Genomic DNA, 19955 nt, shown 5'->3' on the forward strand with positions numbered 1-19955 from the left:
GTTACCTGACACCTCTGCAAAAAGCAAGAATACCAAGTGTTTCCTTAGATTTCTGACAAATTAATTACAATAACATACTAATTTACAAGTTAATATTGATCTCATGAAGCTGTAATGATGCAGTTTTTGCACATCAGTATTGACTTCTTACCGGACACCTCGACATAGTAATCTCTGTAGATGTGGTTTTCAGTTCCCATCACGATACACCTGTAAAAGCCTCCGTCCACAAACCGCACGTTGGATATTTTGAATTCTATCCAGCCGCTGTTCTCCGTCTTTGTGACTCTTCCTTTCAGTAAGTCACAGGTATATCCTGCACTGTCCAGCAGCTTGTAACATCCTCCCGGATAGAGCTTACAGCACAACTTGCTGTAACCGTTGTAGACTGACGGGAAGGCGAACCTCAGCAGGATGTGTTCAAACTCCTCAATCCTCTGCTGCCCCTCCAGCTGAGGGACATCTGGAAACAACAATTGTTAATAATATGTAATTAATACAGGAAACATAGAACAAAATTGTTGAATTTTGCTTATTTTAACACACCTAATAAAACAAACAACAAAAATGCAAACTTCATCTTCAGTGTAAAGCTCACTGAGGCTCACATTTTGTCAACAGTCTTATTAGAGGATCTGAGGCCCCTCCCTCCCGGAGAAAGGAGGAAGTTGTCATTTCATCAGACGGAGGGTGAGGACAGATGTGTCCCTCACGTGGCTGACGGCTCCTTGAGGATTGTTGTGGCACACTTCTGATATATTTCATGTAACACTTCCTTTTTTAACTGTTTCCATGCTGCAAATAAACAGAGAGTAGACACAGGGACAGGAAGGCTGTTCAGTATGATACAACCTAACACGGATATCCTGCTGAGACTGAGAAGGATGGAGATCTCTAACTTTTAAGTCATGGTTTGAGATGTTTTTTAAATGGATTACATAACATTGATCAATACTTCCTGTACAATATATCATAAATCAACTTGTGCAAACGGAGGGATTTCTTGGCCCGTGTTTATGTAGATGTTGTGTGTATATTCTCCCACTTCCACGACAAACACGACAATGCACAAGGTTACACAAAGTGATTTATTTGGTGTCAGCTTTCAGCTTATTAAACATTTCCTAGTCACCAAATCAGCACTTATCCTCCATCACAGAACAGAAGACAGATTGAAAAGATATGTACATATTGATATTCAGTAAACACAATGTTGTGGCATTCTAACAATTAACACATATCTTATCACAGATCAAAAATAAACACTCCCATTTCATTTCACCTCATTCAAAAACATTAATGTTCATTACTTCCTTCAATACCTCCTAATACACGATATAAGCCGTTTCCCCTTTGATTACATTGTCTTGCAAATGGAAGCAGTTGAGGCACGTAAACATGGATCATCGTTACGTCTTACAGAGTAGACCAACCTTGCTTTAATTGACACTTGAATGCACAGCCCCTGTGATTAAGTTAGAAGCAAGAATTTACAAAACGCTGTTGATCTTATTAAACAGTGCAACAGCCCCCGAGCAGGTGAGCAGGTGTGGAGGAGAAAATGTTGGAGTTCAGCTGAATGCATAAATAAGTTGAGGTCTTTGTACTTGTCAGTTCATAGTGGTTTGGTCCTGCTCTGCGCAGGTTTGTACCCAAGTCGGTTCAGAAAGCCATCTACTCCTCTGTGAAGGTAATGACGTCATAGTGGATGCCCTGCTGCTGCAGCTGCTCCAGCTGTTCAGGTGTAGCTTCAGTGTAGACCGTCTGGGTCTGCGCCATGGCTGCGTCTGCTACGGCTGCAAGAACAAAGATGTTCATTTAGCTTGATTTGCTGTCATACTGTCCATGTTACTGTCGGGCTTATAATTATTTATAATGGAGAGGATCCTGCAATAGTCGTGAAATGGAACACACAGGTGGTTTGGTTCATTAATCAAGGAAATCAAGAGCTGAGAGTTCATTTATAGATCTAGAAACATGTGCTATTGTTTGGGAAAACGGGCACAAGCATCAGCATAGACTAATACATTTGGTAAATGAAAAAGAAATTAACAGTGTTGTTGAGGATTGAACATAAAACAAGACCAAACCTGTGACAGCAGAGTGAGCAGCAGCCTCCAGATCTTCAGCGTTCACCACCTGTTGCTCCGAGCTCACAGGTAGATACTGGATCTGACCGTCATGACTTACAGCAATCTGAGCACATAAAGAACACAGAGCAATGACAACAGAGCATTATGTACATTATCTGCATCACCTTGACCAGCCCAATCCTTAACTCTAGACTGTTAAGATCTGCCTCACCTGTTGCTCCTGCAGAAAAGCCCCGTCACTCTCGTACTGGATGATCTGTCCATCTGGCATCTGAGGAACAGAAGAGCAGTACGCACAAATACATTAAAACACTGCTTTAATCCTTTATATCAAGTCGTATGAGGTAACACACAGACCTGTATGTGGTTTCCATCAGCTACTACCACGTACTCCTGAGGGATCAAGTGCTGCACTCCGTCCTGTGAGATGATATACTGAACCTGAAACAAAACGTGTGACAAAGGAGTTGAGAGGAAGCTAGAGAATATATTAAAAGCTAAATAAATATATAATTTTTTGATATTCCATTAGGACCACGTAGATGTAAACATGAGGCAGTAAAATGTATAGAATTACCTCAGTCACCTGGTTCTCTCCTGTCATCAGGTGCTGAACTGTTTGTCCATCAATGGTGGTTATCTGCTGGATGTATGTGCCGTCCTCCTGATTAAAGAACACATTATGATAATTAGCTATAAAAATTAATTGTCTTTATGAGACAATCTGTTAAGTTACAAGTATGTCCAGTAACGTGTTAACCCCAGTACCTGGTCTGAAAGCGCCTGTTCCTGAGCTACGATGATGTGCTCCTGTCCCAGGGCCTGCAGCCTCTCTGGAGTGATGACGGTCTGGTGACCTTGCAGGGCTGTTAGACACACACATTAACACATCACGTTAGTATTTTACACTGAATGTGGCCATTGTTTCTATTATTTTCATGTTGGTTTTAAGCATTCCTGTGTTCCTTACACTGTAGTGTGGCCAGAGCCTCCTCGTCACTGTTGACAATGATGGTTTGCTGAGCTGTGGGGGTTCGGTTCTTACGAGTGGGATGATCCTGGTTGTGGAGACGCTCCATGTGAAACTTCAAATGGCCATTACGGTTAAACCTGAGATGTTGAGGGGAAAAAAGCTCCATGTTGTACCACTTTACATACAGATATGTTGCATAAGGGATTTGTTACTATTTTAATTAGTTTTGCTCAAACCTTTGTCCACAAAGTTTGCATGAAAACGGTTTCTCGTTGGTGTGTGTCATCATGTGTCGGCGCAGGTCTTTCTTGTTCTTGGAGGCAAAGCTGCAGTTTGGACACTTGTGAGGGCGCAGATAAGAGTGCAGCCCCATGTGTGTCTGAGAAAACGCAGGATGTAAACACATATGTGATATAAACACAATGTGATATAAATCACATTCAATAGTCAAAGTTAGAAGATTGATTTAATTATTTGAAGTTGTTGAAGTTGAAAAAAGTGCTGCACAAATTAGAGACTCACTTTAACCTCAGGCCAGGAGGTGGAGGTGAAGTCACAATCAGGACACTTGAAGGTGCTGGGATCCAAGTGCGCCCTCTTGTGGTTTTCCATGTCCGAGCGTCCGTGAAAAGACTCCATGCATATTCTGCAGGAAAACCTCTTTGTGCTCAGACCGGGAGAGCCCACAGTCGAGGGAGAGGCTGGAGCTTCACTGCTCAGCTGACAGAAAACAAACACAACAGTGAGGGAGGAAGGATACTCGGTGCTGACAGAGCTTTATGTGGAAACAAGGGATCTTTGACAGTTACCTCCACCTGCTGCAAAACACCATCAGGCAGGGCTGAAGAAAGGTAGTACTTTTCACTTTTCATGCTCTCTGATCCAGAGACTTCTGCAGCCTGAGAGGGACTGCTCTCACCATTGCTGCAAAGACATTTAAGACTTCAGGAACAGAATGTTCTACATTCAATCTCATTTTAAATAACGTAGAGGAACAATCACACAGTGTGTTACTTTACCTGTATTCAGGGCTTTGATTCTCGTCCGCAGCCTGTTCCACAACACTGAACTCTCCTCCGCCTTCGTAGGCTTCGATGGCGATCTGGGCAAGCTCCCCGGTTTCAGAAGTGGCTGCCTCATAGGCCTCTTGCAACACCGTCTCGCCGTTCTCTGACACGTGGAAGGTCACCACCTTTTGGGCCTGGCCTGGTGCTTCTGTCACAGCGCTCCACGTGCCTTTTTCTAAAGCTTTGCCTTCAGACTTCAGCACTGCCACCTGAGGAGTCAAATGTAACACCATTTTGCTTATTTCTAAAATGCAAGCATTCTTAAAATTGCACACTTTTATGAAGTACATTTTTTAACCCACCTGCAAGCCGTTTCCAACCAATTCCCGGGCATTGCTCATGTTCAGAAGCAGGTCCAGGGCGTTCTGGGCGGACAGATCACTGGATTCAGCTGAGGAACACACAAAGTAAAAGTCAGCACTGGTCCTTAAGGTGATTTACATCATCAGAAATTTTATAAATGCCTCTTAAACGTTAAGAGGACGGACCTTGTTCGTAGATGATGGTGGTGTTTCCCAATGCATCCTGGGACACTGAGGCATTTTCCATACCCTGCATGGCTTGTAGTGTTGCAGAATCCACTGCAACCTAATAAAGGAGGATAAAACAATCAGATACAGTTCTTTATCTCCCAAAAAAGACAACACACACAAGAAGTAAATCAATACTAGTCTTGAGATAAGCAACCCTTTAAAAAACTCACAATTGTGTTCTGCAAGCCCTGTGTGTCGTCATGTTGTTGCTGTTTGAGCTCCTCTATCTGCTGCAGGGTGAAAAAGGGTCTGCGTCGCCTCCTGACTGGCTCCTCAGGGTGAGTCATCGACCACTCCTCAAACTCTTCAGGGTGGCGACACTGCACATGGAGGCGCAAGTTCTTCCTGTGCTTCGTCGTGAAGTGACACATTTCACAGGAGAAAGGCTTCTCTCCTGGAGAGAACACAAATGTAGTCTGTATTGTAGAGCATTGCATTCATAAGGAGAAGATAAAAACATGTCCAATTTAAATACACTTTAGGACACCTGTGTGTTTGATGGCCAGGTGGGAGACCAGGAACTCCTCTTTAGACGTGGAGTATTTACAGTAGTCACACTTGAAGGGTCGGTCGTTGGTGTGAGACAGCTGATGGTTGAGCAGCAGCTTCTTGTTGTCACACGTGTAGTCGCAAAATTCACACTTAAACCTTGAGAAGGTCAAACAAGAGTTATACATTGTGATGATATCATTGAAATGACTAACAACAAAATGTTGATGATTATTATTCATATTCTAGACAAAGTTCTGATACATCCATGTTTTTAAAATGCAGACTGATAAAATAAAGAGTTGGATTAAAGGTGTTTTAAACTGACTTGCTGTCTCCAAGACTCTGGATGTGGGTGAGTAGGTGCATCTTGAATGTGTACCGTTTCTTGAAGGATTTGCCACACTGAAAAGACAGAGAGGCAACTTTAACAAGAGTTATAGAGAATTTTGGTTAAGATAAAAATTATATAACAGTCTAAAAATGATGTGTGCATTTACTCTCCTGTAGGGATTTTCATTATTATGCACAACGATGCTACACAACACAATTCAAAGAAGGGAGACAGAGCCACAACTGTAATTCTTAGTAACCAGTTTTCTGACCTTATCACACATGTGTGGTTTCTCAGAGCTGTGGGTCTTCATGTGCTGGGTCAGTCTCTTTTGCATGGGGTAAACCCTGTGACACACAGGGCAGATGAACTCTGACACCTTTGGTACCTAATGATTAAGCACAAAAGAAACAAAGGTGTTGAGTTAAGTCAGCCAAACGACATCCAGCCGAACAGAAACAGGCTGCAGTAATTCTGCCACGACTTTTAGAAAGCATAATATTTAAAAATGATTTCACAACCATGTTCATTTGCATTAAATTTTCCTTCAAATGTTGGAGACCTAAATTGTCTTACCTGCTCTGTCTTTCTTTTCCTTCAGGATGAAAAAGAGAAAAATAATCAGTGAAGCTATGTTTAAAAAACAGCTATATGTTCTTGTATTAGGAATCATCTACAGCAGAGGTTTTCAAAGTGTGAGGCGCACCTCCCCTGGGGGGTGCCAGAGGATTTCAGGGGGGGCGCAGCATGAGTAAAAATAAATCAGAAAAAAATCTGTAAGCATCTGGTTAGCCAACTTCTGCGAAGTGTGGGGCAAAATGGATCGATACTTATTTGTAACAGAGAGAGAGGACACATGTTGGTTTTCCGCATTGACAGTGATCAAAAGCAAGTACCGTCTAGGCCGCAGGTGGAGGAGGATCTGCGGTTATTCCCTTCTACAGTGCATCCCGCATCAACCGCTTATGCGCATCATAGACGCAGGGCCCTATCGTTCAGATGGCGCAAAGCAGTCATTGCTTTTCCATCTGACGCAGTAGTCATTTGTTGGTCTAAAATGAGGTGTGGTCAGGCAAACAGGTGGTGCATTGCGATCTGGAGGACGAAGAAAGCGGCTGCGCCATAGACCAACAAAAACCTGGTCTGAAGTCTAAAGTCTGTGGTGCTTTTATGTTCTTTTAGGGGAGGCTCACTTTCCCACACTTTGAAAACCCCTGATCTATAGTGTATGTAATGCATGTTGTTACTGTCTGAGTTACTTGTCTTTGTTGTGGACTGCTGAGTGGCGAATGACGTCTTTCTTGTAGACACTGGAGTAATCACACTCCTCACACTTAAATGGCTTGGTGCCCTCATGATTGAACATGTGTTCCTGCAAAACAGCACAGAAGACGTTGAGGGCACTGTGCAACATGCATCTGGACTGAGGTTAACCTGACTGTTGTGACCTGTTTTAGTGCATCTGACCTTGAGTGAGGACCAGCGCTTGCAGCGATAGTTGCACTGGAGGCACTTGAAGAGCTCTGGGTCACTTCCCTCGTGGGAGTCCACGTGGAAACGCAAATCTTCTTGAGTGAGGAAGCGTGAGCCACAGATCCAGCAGTTGTGAGGTCTCAGGAGCGGTTTGAGGGATTTATAGTACCGACTGGAAGATCATGAAGAGAAAAAAAGCTGGTTTATAATGTTATTCAAGACTATTTCCAACAAAACGTTATTTTGAACTTTGATACCTACTTTCTATTTATATATTTCTTGTATTTCTTCCGAAGAAAACGTTTGGAAGGTCGGCCCCGCTTCCTCGGGTAGAACTCCTCCTCTGGCTGTGTGTTGGATGAAGGGTCTTTGTTCTCAGAGTCTGATTGACTTATTGCAGCTTCAGCTGTGTCTCCATCCGTCACCACAGCAGGACCGTTGTTCAACCCGGAAGAGCTCGCCTCTTCAGGTTCTCCAGCATCTGTGCTTAGCCTGGGCTTCTTAGCGATGCTCTCTGCTTCTGTAATGAACATAAAAATAAGATATAAAACAGCAAACTAAAATGTAAGGTTTGTTACATTTAAAGGCATTTCTTGTTCTCACCTTTGCCGCTGTAGCCTTCATCTAAAAGGCTGTACTTCCTGGGACGGCCAACCTTTCGTCGTGGGCGCCCTTGTGTGGAAGAAGAGATCGGAGGAGCCGGCTTCTTTAGAATGACCGGCGGCCTTCCGCTGCTGTCCTCTTCTGTTGGGTTGTAATCACTATCCTCTGGGGATAAACAAAGGAGCAGGACGAGGGATGAGTTAGTATGATTTTTATCCTTTGAGGGATTCTCTAAGTCAGATAAGTATTAATCTTCCTCTCTGACCTTCAGGATCGTCAATAGCACCAGCATCCACAATATCATCCTCCTCTTCTTCTGCTTGATGGGGCTCAGCAGCTTTCGCCTTCACCGCCTTCCTCTCTTCAGCCTCCTTCCTCTCTGCATTGCGACGAGCCAGCGTCTCACTTTTAGGAGGCCGTCCACGTTTACGCTTCTTTGGCATCTCCCCTGAAAATGACATTTTTACCACAGAAAAAATTTGTTGAAGATCACAAACGAAATCTCAGAACAGAATAGTGATTCATCTTTGTGATACATAATAAACTATAAAAATGTGCATTACCTGCAGGTTTGAAGTGTTTGTCCCTCATGTGGTTAATAAGTGTGTCTTTAGAGGCACTCTTGTACGGACACATCTTACACTTGAACTGCTGCACAATCACAACTTCCATCATCTCCTCCAACTCAGCCAGGTTTGGTGCCCTGTCACCAGAACCTTCTGCCACGGTTGAAGTCTCCATCTCACTGACCATCGCAGCTTCATCCTGTGGCCCCTGGGAGCCTTGGGGCTCCTCTTGGCTGGGTGAGCACTGTTGGGCCAGCTCAGGCTCTGGATTTGACGTGTAGGTCCCACTGCTGCTGATGAAGGGCCCAGGCTGGCTCTCACTGCACTCCAGTCCTTCAGGAAGCCCGCCTGAGCCTGCAGTGTCTGCCAGAGGGAGGTCTGACGAGGAGCTGTCATCGTTATAGAGAGAGGCCTCAGGGCCATTGCTGCTTTCCATGTAACAGGAGTGCTGGGGCTGCTGTTGGGAGTGTTGCGGCTGATCTGGATCCTGCTCGTCATCCTCATCATCGTCTCTTGATTGATACTGAGAACAACCCGGTTGCTCCGAATCTGCAGCTGCAACACACTCCCCTCCATACGTAGTCCCATACTGCCGACTTGTCTGCGTCCTGTGGTCTGCACTGCTGTCAATGTAACTGCGAGAATGATGCGGTTGCTCTCCATCATCCACCGCACACTCCAGATACCCAGCGCTGCACTCCACCACATAGTGACCCCGGCTGATTGGGTTTGAGTCTGCCCCACTGCATTCCACATATCCTGGCAGGTCCTGGTCGCTGTTGTCCCCGCTGTAGTCGGGAAAACCAGACTGAGAGCGAGTCTGATCGGGTTCCTCACTCGAACACTCAACATAGGAAGATGAAGACTCCCCCGTCTGGTCTGGACCATCTGCACTGCAGTCCAAGTACTGGGAGGGGTGAGAGTGCTGAGGCTGGTCTGGCTGACTGCTGCTGTCCTCTGGGTACCCCGAGTGACCGGGCTGGTCGTCGGGCTGGTCAGGTTCAAGGTGGCCCTGAAGGTCTCCCTGGTCCAGACAGGTTGAGGTGGGGCCTTCTGCAAGAGCTTCTATGGCTATACGATCAGAGAGGGCCGAAGATGACATGTGGGCTACCATAGGAGCACCTTCAGAAGACAAATACATAAAGACGCACGGCACAATTACTTCAAAGGGATTCCCATTCTATGTGTCTGGATTACTTGAATATAAATTCTCTAAAATAAAGGTGGTTCACAAAAAGATGACAGAAAAAAAAGTTGATATAAAGGTTGAATCATGTATCCACTCTTTAATTACATCCAACCAGAGATTCAGTACTTTGTTTCATTTGAATATAAACATCCAAAACTAACCGTCATCTGGTCCCTGTAATATCAGATACTGGGTTGTTTCTGCGTCTCCATCCTCTGCACTGGTCACAGCTATGCAACCTAAAAGAAGACCAGTAAACAATATTGGATATCTGCAACTTCATCCCAAAAAAATATTGAAGCTAATCAGCTTATGACAAAATAGACAGTGCCGTAAGAGGCAGAAATACCATTCATGATGTCAGGGCCAATCGTGGATTCTATGATCTTGTCAATGGCAGAACCCAGGTCTGACGAGGTAGAAGCGGTTGAGTCAGAAACCATCATGGCTCCCTCAGACACGGCGCTGGAGTGGACCAGCACTTGGGCTGACTCAGACACCAACACTGACTGAGTCACTGTGGAGACACTGGACACGCTGGTGGACTGTGCCACGGAGGAGGAGTCTGGGAGATGGACTGATGAAACTCTGGCGTCTGTGCTGGAGCTGGTTTCGGGGATGAACACCTTCACAGAAAGGGAAAACTTTAGGATGACTTTTTGTGTTGCCTTTGGCTTTTCCCTCCAAATGAATACATGAAATCATGAGTTGTTTTTCTAAGAACCAAAAAAGCTTACCACAACTCCCTCTGAGCTCTGTCCCACATGGCAGTCAGACTCTGGGGCCTGTGCATGAGAGGCAGCTGCATCACTGCTGTCTGCAGACATGGCCTCGGATGACTCCATACCCATGCCACTTTCAGACGGCTCCTCCATCCCCGAGGGACCTGCATCGCTGCTGCTCTCCACCTCATTCTCCTCAGAATCCATAACTATTCACAAAAATGAAACATCAAATCAGTATCAAATTTGAAGTTTATGTCATCTTTAAAGGATGCTTAAAGGTTTCTTAAGTAACCTTAAAGACTCGCAAATATTAGGTGATATTTTTAATGCAGTCTTATTTGTCACAAGATATACAGCAAAGTATGGAGGGACAAATTATGAGGGCTATTAGATGAGCAACAATCCTGAACAGAAAACGACAATATTGTAAAATATCTGGAAAGCTAACTTCGGTTAAATGGAGATAAAACCTAAAATTAGCTTTAATGAGGTTACTTTATTATGGTCATTCACTGACCAATGCCCTGGTAATTTACTCCAGAGATTTTGCCATCTAGTTTTCCTATTTTTAATATCTCTTTAAATTTAGAAGACTTTACATTAAATGTGTGTCCTGAGGGTTAATAGGGATTATGCTTTTCCAATGATTGGTTTGTAGGATTGTTAATAAATTTGTACCAAATGGAGTGCACATGGTAACTGAGCAATACTATTTTCTGAGGTGTACATTTTTTTATAGTATTTTTATATTCTGGACACATTAACACAGTTTGGATATACTAACACTTGTCAAATTGAGGAACTTAATACTTTATCCACACCAAATTTTAATGGCTGTGGGTGAGTTCAGCTGTGGTTCTGTTTACTAATAATGTCTGGATATAAATGCTGAAGTGCAGGTCTTTTGCTCCTGCTTACTGGTAACTTATTCAATTCAATTTTTCTAAATGCATTTCACTAATGCGTTGGGTTATCCAACACTTAGTGTACGGTTTCTCTTGTTCTTTGTACAAGTAACGTTTGCTTGGTCAAAGTATATAAGCTTCTTATGCCTGTTTACACGGGCTCTATCAAGTGTTTTCACTCAAGGTCGTCAACATTTTCGTGAGTTAAATGTTTCTACTCGGGGCTAAGCCGTTATAAGGACTGACCACATCTTTAAACTAGCATAAGCCCTAACCAGTTGTACAGTTACTGAAAAGTTGATGTCAACTGTAAGTAACGTTATCTGACGTAAACCACAGCAGCTAACGTTAGCCTTTAGCTGGCTAACTAGCACTGTTGTAAGCTCCGTATCTTCTTCCATGAGTCTGCAAACAATATATATGTGACTCCCATTTAAACAATGATAACTTTTGAGTGGTTGAATGGAAAGACGTTGAAGGATAAATGACATGACATCGATATAACCAAGTCGACATATCAGGCGGAGCAGCGTCCATCACAACGTGTGTGTCACTGTTAGCAATCTAGCAGCGGGCCTAGCTGCCCTTCGTCCTGCCTGCTCGGCGTCGCCATTTTACACCAGGCAACGTCTTTTTCCACTCAGGCATTCTGAGAGCTCTACTGGGGACCTCGAGGGCCTCAGCTGCGGCAGACCGCCCATATGCTCTCCCTGAAGAAAATGAAAACATTTTTCTACTACAGCACTAGAATCTCCACATTTTTTTCTTACCGTGTATTTTCGAGTAGAAAGGTATCCTTTACTGTAGATGCGCTAAATCCATCAGAAATTAGCAACCGATAATTGTCGCTTCATTCTAGTCGGGCGCCATGAGATTCTCCTTGCTTCCTGTCCGTGCAACCGGATCTTATTTATTGTTTTTGTTTAAAAATGGCTCGTCTTGTAGCAACACTTTTATATATTCTTCAATATTTATTGTTTTTAATAAACAATAGAATAACCTTCGTATTTTTATTCGGATAAACGGTAAATGTGGTGTTTATAATCGCTAAGTGGACTATTGTTTTTAGAGGAAGACGCATTACGCAACTGGATGCGGAGTAATACGCCTTCACATAGGGCAGTTGTCTCAAGAGACTGTAGGTAGTTGATACAGCAGAATGTAATTTAATGGTATTTGTACATGTATGTTTTTGCTGTTTGCTGTCAAATAATTAAGAGGACCGGCATGATAGCGTCAGATAATCCACGTACATGTTAGTTTATCAGGTGTTTTTGTACATAATTGAGACGGATGACAGTAGGTAGTTCTCACGGAATGTTTATTGCATTGAAATTTAAAATTTTAATACAAAATATAAGTCTCATAAATAATTTCAGTGAAGGAGACATGCATTGTCTTCCAGTGCAAGTAATTGGCTTTGAAGCCATTTTCAGCAATACACACAGAATTATACAAAACAAACAAGCTTTAGGACATAAAAATAATATTAGATATTGTTATAAATACCAAAATGATCCAATACTGTTAAGAGTCTGAACCAGTCAGACTTAAAAAATAAAATTAAAAAAGCGACTCTGGAATGTGATCCAGATAGCTTTTGAGAATATTTTATATGGGTGTCAACTTTTAGACCACCATTGTCCGTTCACAGATTTAAGGTTGAGGGCAGGGCCGTGCCAAAGATCGCAATTTGCTTTTCTTTTCTTTGGGCCTTTGATTTTTTTATGGCCATTGCTGTGTGTAACAAAATTAGCCAGCATCAATGAAGGCCAATTATTCACATCTCAGAAAGCACACACGTCATACATCAGGCACTTTACACAAATACTGCATCACATTCTCCCTGACACCTGCACAGAAAAGAAAAATAGGTGCTACCACATTATAGATTATTTTCAGCTAATCCCTGTGTGTTCTTCTCCTCAGTAGTAAGTGACTGACTGATCGGAGCACTTGAGGAGGTCATATTTCACGTAGCCAACACGATCCACCTGCCTGCGGGAGTTCATACGCCAGTAGAAGCGGTCGCGGCAGAAGTAGATGTGACCTAAAGAGGGAATATTGAAATTAAATCACTACAGTGCAAAAAATTCTTACATGCAACAATTAAGTTTTATACATTGAACTCCATAGATGAGAACTGACAGGTTTATTTACCTTTGTACTGGAACACATCATGAGCATCGTTGGGGACGCCACCAAAGACGACATCTGTGTATCTGGGGTACCCTCTGTCGATTTTCTGGGCCTTCACATCAAGCCTGTTAATCAGACACAAAATCATACAAGGAAATGTTAAAAGTGGCAGAAGCAATAAGTTGTTCTTGTATCAAATCACAGTCTATGAATCTGGTAAAGACACAATTTGATCTCACCTCCAGTAGTTCTCTCCACTGAAGAGCAGCACTTTGCCTTTACCCCTCTGCAGTGCTCCCTCCACCTTCTGGATGCTGCTGGGGAGGCCGAGCTTCTCAATGCTGCGGGGACCAAGGAGACTCTTCCCTGTGTACACCCAGAATCTGGTTCCTATAGGGAAAAAAATGATCAGTATGAAAACTGTCTGCACTTTTGGCTTAAATGCTAATATGTACTGTAATTTATATTATAACATATATATGAAAAGTTATATTACCTGAGAAGAAATACAACTTCCTGGTCAGAAGATCCTCAAAGGCCGAGTCAATAACTGCAGGAAGAGCCGGCCACTTCTGAGAGATAGAAAACGGTCCTTTGGGCCCTCCTTCACGTATGCTGGACATCTTCCAGTAGAGTCTATTGAACACGTAAAATGTACTTACTAAGATGTCCAGCTTTTGTTAGTTTTTTTCCCCTATTTTCTTTAAAGAAGATTACACTGATTTGCTCACCCGTCCTTGAAGTAATGAAGTTCTCCGTCAAGCACAGTGATGGTGTCGAATTTGGTGATCTTGCAGACATCTGTGCTGGGATCCACAGGCGTTGCAGTGGTAGTAACGGTGGGCTCAGTGGGTTCAGGTTCATCAGTAGGGTCAGTCTCATCAGTGTAGTCGGGGGCGGTAGTGGTGTCAGGCTGAGGTGGGGTGGGATCAGGGACTGTTTTGCGTCCTAAAAAAAAAGTTGAGAGAAATAGTTGAGTAGTCTGATATTTCTGATGTGATTCTGCATGATGAAGCAGTTTGTTATGATCTTACCGTAGAGGAACTGAATGCCTTCAATGTCGTCCTCATGCAGGCTGAAGTCTTTCACATAGCTGTACATGGGGAACATGAGAGCGTCTTTGATGCTGGAGTGATCCAGGCCCAGGGCGTGTCCAAACTCATGGGCTGCCACCAGGAACAGACTATAACCTGGAACACAAACAGTAAGGAACAGTAATGAATAACAAAGCCAATTTTACCTAATCTACTTTCTCTGTCTTATATTCATGCTACTCACCCTGGTCAGGACAGAAGCCCCATTTCTTGTCGTCATCATAGCTTTCAGTAGTACTGCACCACAGCTTGCCATCACTGCGCCCCTCACTTGTGCAGGAGTCGTACTCCTTACCCAGGAACTCAAACGGGAAGTGGCAGGGCTCTCCCTCAGAGTTTCCACCGATCACAGCCGTTTCTGGACAAACAAACACATAAAACAACAGTAAGAAAACAAGCCATTGTGGCAGCACTGCTCTGCATTTACTCATTGCGGTTCCTGTCACTCACCACGGCTGGGGCAGAATCCATATTTTATGTCCTTGTCAAAATTGTCTGTGGTGGCACACCAGCGGTAGCCATCACTGCGGCCCTCTGTGGTGCAGCTGTCATATTCCTTCCCCTGGAAGACGAAGGGGAATACACACTCGGCTCCGTTGGCGTTTCCTCCAAATGTGTACAGAACTGTCAGGGTGAGAATTAGGAAGGATGAAGCCAGTCAGTATGACAAGAAAGAACCAAATCAGAGGCCCTAGTCTGGATAACCTCTGACCTTTGATTTCCCATGCAAAATAAATTGTCAAGCTTACGTTCACTTGGGCAGAAGCCGTATTTCTGGTCTCTGCTGTAGTCCTCTGTGGTGGCGCACCATGGCAGGTTGTCAGTACGGCCATCAGTGGTACATGTGGTGTAGGTTTTGCCCTCGAAAGTGAAGGGGAATTGGCACATGGCACCATCTGCATTTCCATAGCGAGTCTTCACAGCTGAGGTGAAAAAAAATTACACATTTAATGCAATGTTTAAAGTGAACACTAGGGGGAGACATCCTCACATTAGTTGTTGATGCTGGCGTTACTTTATTAGTATGTCTGATTACCTGGTCCTGTTCCCAAAGTCCAGAACTCATCATCGTCAAAGTGGGCGTCTCCCTGCAGCCCCTCACCAGGAGGGTAAGCATGAGCCAGAAGGCCGTCCTTACCATCAAATGGGTAAGGGTCTCCGTGGTCTGTGCAGCAAATAAAATACACATCAAGCTTTCATTTTAAACTTGTGTTGAGCTCAAAATTGCAAGCAGAATTGTACAGAATCATACCGGTTTTTCCAAATGAGATCATGATGTCGGCTGTCCCATCAAAGAGGCGGGTGAAAGTCAGAGGGGTGACATCACTCCACACCTTGAAGGCTCTGGCGAAGGCGTCATCGATCAGAGATTGCTCCATATCTGGAGAGTAATTAAGGACCCTGTGGAGAAGAGCAGTGTGAAACTCTGCTTTCAGACTCTTGAATGACAATTAAAGTTGAAATAAGACAGATTTATCTCCATTATACCATTTGTATGCAATGCCTTGCATTACAAAGTAAACGCCTTATGATGTCATCAACTCTAATAAGGTATTTTTCTCTCTACTCACCTATAAGTGACATCGTTATGGTCCCATTTGAGGTCTCCATCAAAGGTTTTGTAGTTGGCCACATCAGGAACCCCACAGCGAGGATGCTTCATTGCCTCCACAGTGGCTTTATCCAGCTCTCCAGTCTCCTCCAGGCCCATCTGCCTCTGCATCCTCATCAAAGCTCTGGAGGGGGACACCAGCGACTGGAAGCCACTGCGCTGCAGCGTGTCCATGTAGCCAAACCTCTTCAGATATTTCTGGCAGGAGAACATGGAAAAGCACATGAATGAGTCCAGGTAGGTGATGATATGTAAGCAGGGTACATGGACACTACATACATTTAGCTTGGAAAGTTAATGCAAGCGTTTTTGTGCCTCTTGTAGTTTGAATTTAGCCGAAAATATTTGTCTTTTCATTTACATTATGATAGGGATTTCTGTTCATACAATCCCTGCACAGCTTGATTGCAAACTGTTTGGGGAATCTCAGTTTAGCAAGACAAAATGAACCATCTGCTACTCACTTCTGCCAGCTCCGTATCAGTCATGTTTTTCATGATGTCTCCTGGGAAGGTGACAGAGACAGACTTGAGGGGGATGCTCCATCCAACGTGCGTGCTTATCCCCAAAATTAAGCACACAGCTAAAGCAGAGAATCTCATGATGAGATCTTCTGTTGTAGATTTGCCGCACTGGAAGAAAACAATAAAAGCCTTGCAGGTAACAAGTGCAGTAAAAGAACAAAAGCTTCTCCGCTGAAGATCCTCAGTGCTTCTCCTTCTGAGTTGTCTTTGCCCTGTGTTTTGACTGGAGACTCTTGTTGTTGTCTCAGCTTTCTGCTCTTGGTTGGGGTTGTGGACCTTGTTTTTATGCAACATAAAGTCTTAGTCACTTAACCTCGCCCCCCGCCTACAACCTCAACCCTCCCACTTTTTTCTTGACAGCATGTATGACTTGAATGGACATGGGGAATTTCCAAAATATCCACATTTAGACTTAGTTAACAACTAATGAGCAGTCGACTAATTGTTCTTTTTTGGACATATTTCAAGCTGGAGGGGAGTGGCATTAAGAGGAAAATGGCAGCGGTAGATAAAACCACTTATAGCAAATTATGATGGCAAAGTAATGTTATTTCAGGAAAACCACTTTTAATAGTGACATGTTATTTTGAGTTGCTAACAGCTTTAAAATTCACACCACAGATACTGGTGTAAAAACTTGTATAAAGTTATTTAAATACAGAATGAAGATAAAGTGTAGAAGCTCAGTGTGTGTCATCATTGTCCTCCTTTTTATCCATGCAAAACGCTCTCCTTGTCATGTCTTTGTATTTTTATATACATCATGGGACACATGCAGACACTTCTGTTATTTCTCTCCTCAAAGTCATGATATAAAAAGTTTGGTTCCACTTTTTTTCATAAATAGAATTTCCTCAAAGGAAGCTGAATAAAGTGGGTCAAGCAACAAGTAGATACTTATTTAAAATGTGGAAAAAAATATGCTGTCTGTATTTTAAACCTTTGAGTTTCTTTATTTGTAAAATGAAAGGATTTAAATCTGACTTAATGACTGATGTGATTAAGAAATGACAGTGTCTTCATTGTTTTTTCTTTGTGTTTTTGTTGGCCACAGTTTTAGGGAACTACCTGCTTCATCATCAAATCACGCCGCTGACGCAACATTTTCTCTGGCTTCATTCCCGAAGTGAGCCAACTCATTAGCAATGACTTACACATCTCATTTGGTAACAACGATTACACCGTATGTTTCTGTATTTCTCCAGAACATGATCTGACTTCTCCAATTCACACGTCTCTGTGTGAGCCATGTGTCCAAAATAACACTTCTACTTTACATCTCATTTGAAAAACAAAGTGTGCTGGCCAACATGTTATCTTGAGAGTAGCAGCTACGTTTAGCGGTGTGTGTATGTTTGGGCTTTGTTGATATTTTGGGGTTTGTGAGTATCAAGGTGTTGTGGGCAGGGATGTGTCTCAGCCAGCACGTCATGACTCACTGAGATCCCACACGGATGGCCAAAGCTGCAGATGAGGGGGTTTTTCTGCAGAGATCACACTGCTGACATCCTTTATTCCTGTGAAAACAGGTTTACTTATTCACTGTCCTGCATTTTCAGATGCAGGAAAATAAACAACTCTCTTTAAAGGGCATGCCAAATCAAAACAGGCCGTGTAAAGTGAAGCAGGTAGTCCCCGTCTGACCCCTGTAAAAAGTGTGATAACCGTTGCTGAGCAAAGACCTGTTCATGTTGAAAGTTTTCAAGAAACAAATGTACATCCGCTCTCACAGAATCTTTGGTGACACGCCTTTTATGGTGAAAGATTTCTTGTACCTTAATATGTGCTAATGAAGGATGTGTGTGTGAAGTGTCAGACCTGCGGTTTAAAGAGGAAGTTATCCTTCCTCACAATCTGCTGTGCTTGATGTGGTTACTGCATGTCATGTTTTGACATATACCTCATTCATCCTGTTTCCACTTTATTGTTGACGTGTCTATGAAGTGTTTTCTCATTGAATACTTGTTCTAATAATGTATCTGATATTTGTTGTGACGGTGAGAAGAGTGAGATCATCTGTGTCCCCTGATAACACACACATACATCTCTGGATTTGAAGATGATACAGGCCGGTCAGAACACATTTGCTTGTAAGGCGGATGGTTTATTTCCTTCATTGTTTGATCCTCTTTGCTGCCTCTATTGTGTGTAGCAAATAGCTAGTGAATAATATTCTACATGAACTGAATAAATGTCCTTTGTTTCCAGACGGTATCAACATCTACAGAAGACATTTGAGAATACCAGCTTCAGTGTAATTACATTACAAACATATTGTACACATATTCTTGTTTTCATTCAGACTGCAGCTCCATCCAGCCTCAGATGCACTCTTTCATTGGATGCAGATTTCTAAGCCCATTCAGACACAGTCATGAGGTTATTTTCTGTCTAAATGCGGCTCCTTCGAGGATCCCCAGGCCTCCTTTGAAAACATCTGCCTCTGATTTTGCATGGCGTCAAAGGTTTAATGAACGCGGCTCCATGCATTTTAACAAACGCCACATTTCATTTGGTTTCGCCACTTTGCTTCCAAAAATACGCCTGGCACGGAACCTCAAAAAAAATACACATTTCTGTGTGGCATGTTTCCCAAAATGGCTCTCAATGGCAGCACGGCAACATATAGCTGTATGAACTGCGTCATCAGTGCGCTGGATAGTATCATCATACAGCAGAGAGACCCTCGCAGCTCACATGGGCGGGGTCTTTATGATTAGGTTAACGGTGCAGCGGCAGAGCCATGAACTGTAATGTCACAATGTTGTCAGTTGTTATGGCTCTCTGTTTTTACTGTGGCTGCTAAAACACAACTAAACAGAGTTTATTATAATCCTTAATCCACTATTATAAGTTTAAATGTTTTAAAGACAGTAATAGCTCATACATATGTAGCATCAAATGTGTGTTAGCACCAAAACTTAGCCGTGTTCCATTTTTCTTCAGCTGGCCTAAATTCTTCTCTGTTTACGGCTATCGTTTTGCAACTCCGTCTTTAATTGTGACACGGCCTCTTTGGTTTCCAGCTGCCTTGTTCAAGCAAACTGTTTATGTCTTATGGTATGTTTCGAGCAGGCAGTTATAAATACAGAAATCACTTCCTGTCTGCCACGGTTGATGTGGTCCCTGCTCCCTCTTCCTTGCTCAGCTGCGTCGGGTTTTATGACGGCTGGTTTGTTGACTTTGTGGTGGGACACAGAGACTGTGCAACACACAGAGCCGTCACTGTGTTTGATGTGGAGGCAACTTTACCCCACCACCGCGTCCAGGTACTTTACCCGGCCCTGCTGAGTCTGCTGAGCTCGGCAGTTATTCTGGGACTGCTTTTGTTTTAATACCCCACTGAACTCTCACAGGAGTTTATTTTGGCTTTCCAAGAAGTTTTCGTCTGGGTTTCCTTTGTTTTATTTAGATCCTTCTGTTAACTCAATTATTGAAACAACAGTAATGAGCAGTGTATTTTCCTCTCTAAACTGTCAAGATAGAGATCCATGCTTGTGGCTGAAATGGGCCCACAAAGATCCTTAGCGCACAACAAGCAAAACAACTGAGTCAACCAAAACAAAAGCTGATCAAAACAAGCAATCGCCAGGGCGGAAACCATGTTGAGCCCTCCAATCCCTCAAGTGTCATACA

The 19955-nt window shown here is 43.2% G+C and overlaps 1 protein-coding gene across 1 annotated transcript; it reads right to left on the reverse strand.

Annotated features, from left to right (window-relative positions):
- Nucleotides 1-1100: 1100 nt before the first annotated feature.
- Nucleotides 1101-16569, reverse strand: LOC138589364 (zinc finger protein 335-like). The gene is given in 42 exon segments (XM_069659626.1): nucleotides 1101-1796; nucleotides 2091-2196; nucleotides 2305-2364; nucleotides 2451-2534; nucleotides 2671-2757; nucleotides 2862-2959; nucleotides 3064-3203; nucleotides 3303-3445; nucleotides 3589-3786; nucleotides 3876-3990; nucleotides 4086-4342; nucleotides 4436-4524; nucleotides 4622-4721; nucleotides 4837-5060; nucleotides 5154-5314; nucleotides 5484-5560; nucleotides 5761-5877; nucleotides 6066-6084; nucleotides 6749-6861; nucleotides 6957-7134; nucleotides 7224-7482; nucleotides 7566-7730; nucleotides 7831-8013; nucleotides 8129-9253; nucleotides 9482-9559; nucleotides 9670-9946; nucleotides 10058-10251; nucleotides 10400-10449; nucleotides 11721-11833; nucleotides 12945-13000; nucleotides 13111-13214; nucleotides 13329-13479; nucleotides 13586-13725; nucleotides 13821-14037; nucleotides 14124-14279; nucleotides 14368-14541; nucleotides 14634-14807; nucleotides 14933-15106; nucleotides 15220-15348; nucleotides 15436-15584; nucleotides 15755-15993; nucleotides 16260-16569. Coding segments are annotated over 42 exon segments (6933 nt in total). The 5' UTR covers nucleotides 16398-16569; the 3' UTR covers nucleotides 1101-1674.
- Between the last annotated feature and the right edge of the window lie 3386 nt (nucleotides 16570-19955).

The sequence above is a fragment of the Semicossyphus pulcher genome, unplaced genomic scaffold (genome assembly GCF_022749685.1).
Source record: "Semicossyphus pulcher isolate SPU_LCO1_2020_fin unplaced genomic scaffold, fSemPul1.0.p SCAF_13, whole genome shotgun sequence".
In the NCBI taxonomy this organism is placed as follows: domain Eukaryota; kingdom Metazoa; phylum Chordata; class Actinopteri; order Labriformes; family Labridae; genus Semicossyphus; species Semicossyphus pulcher.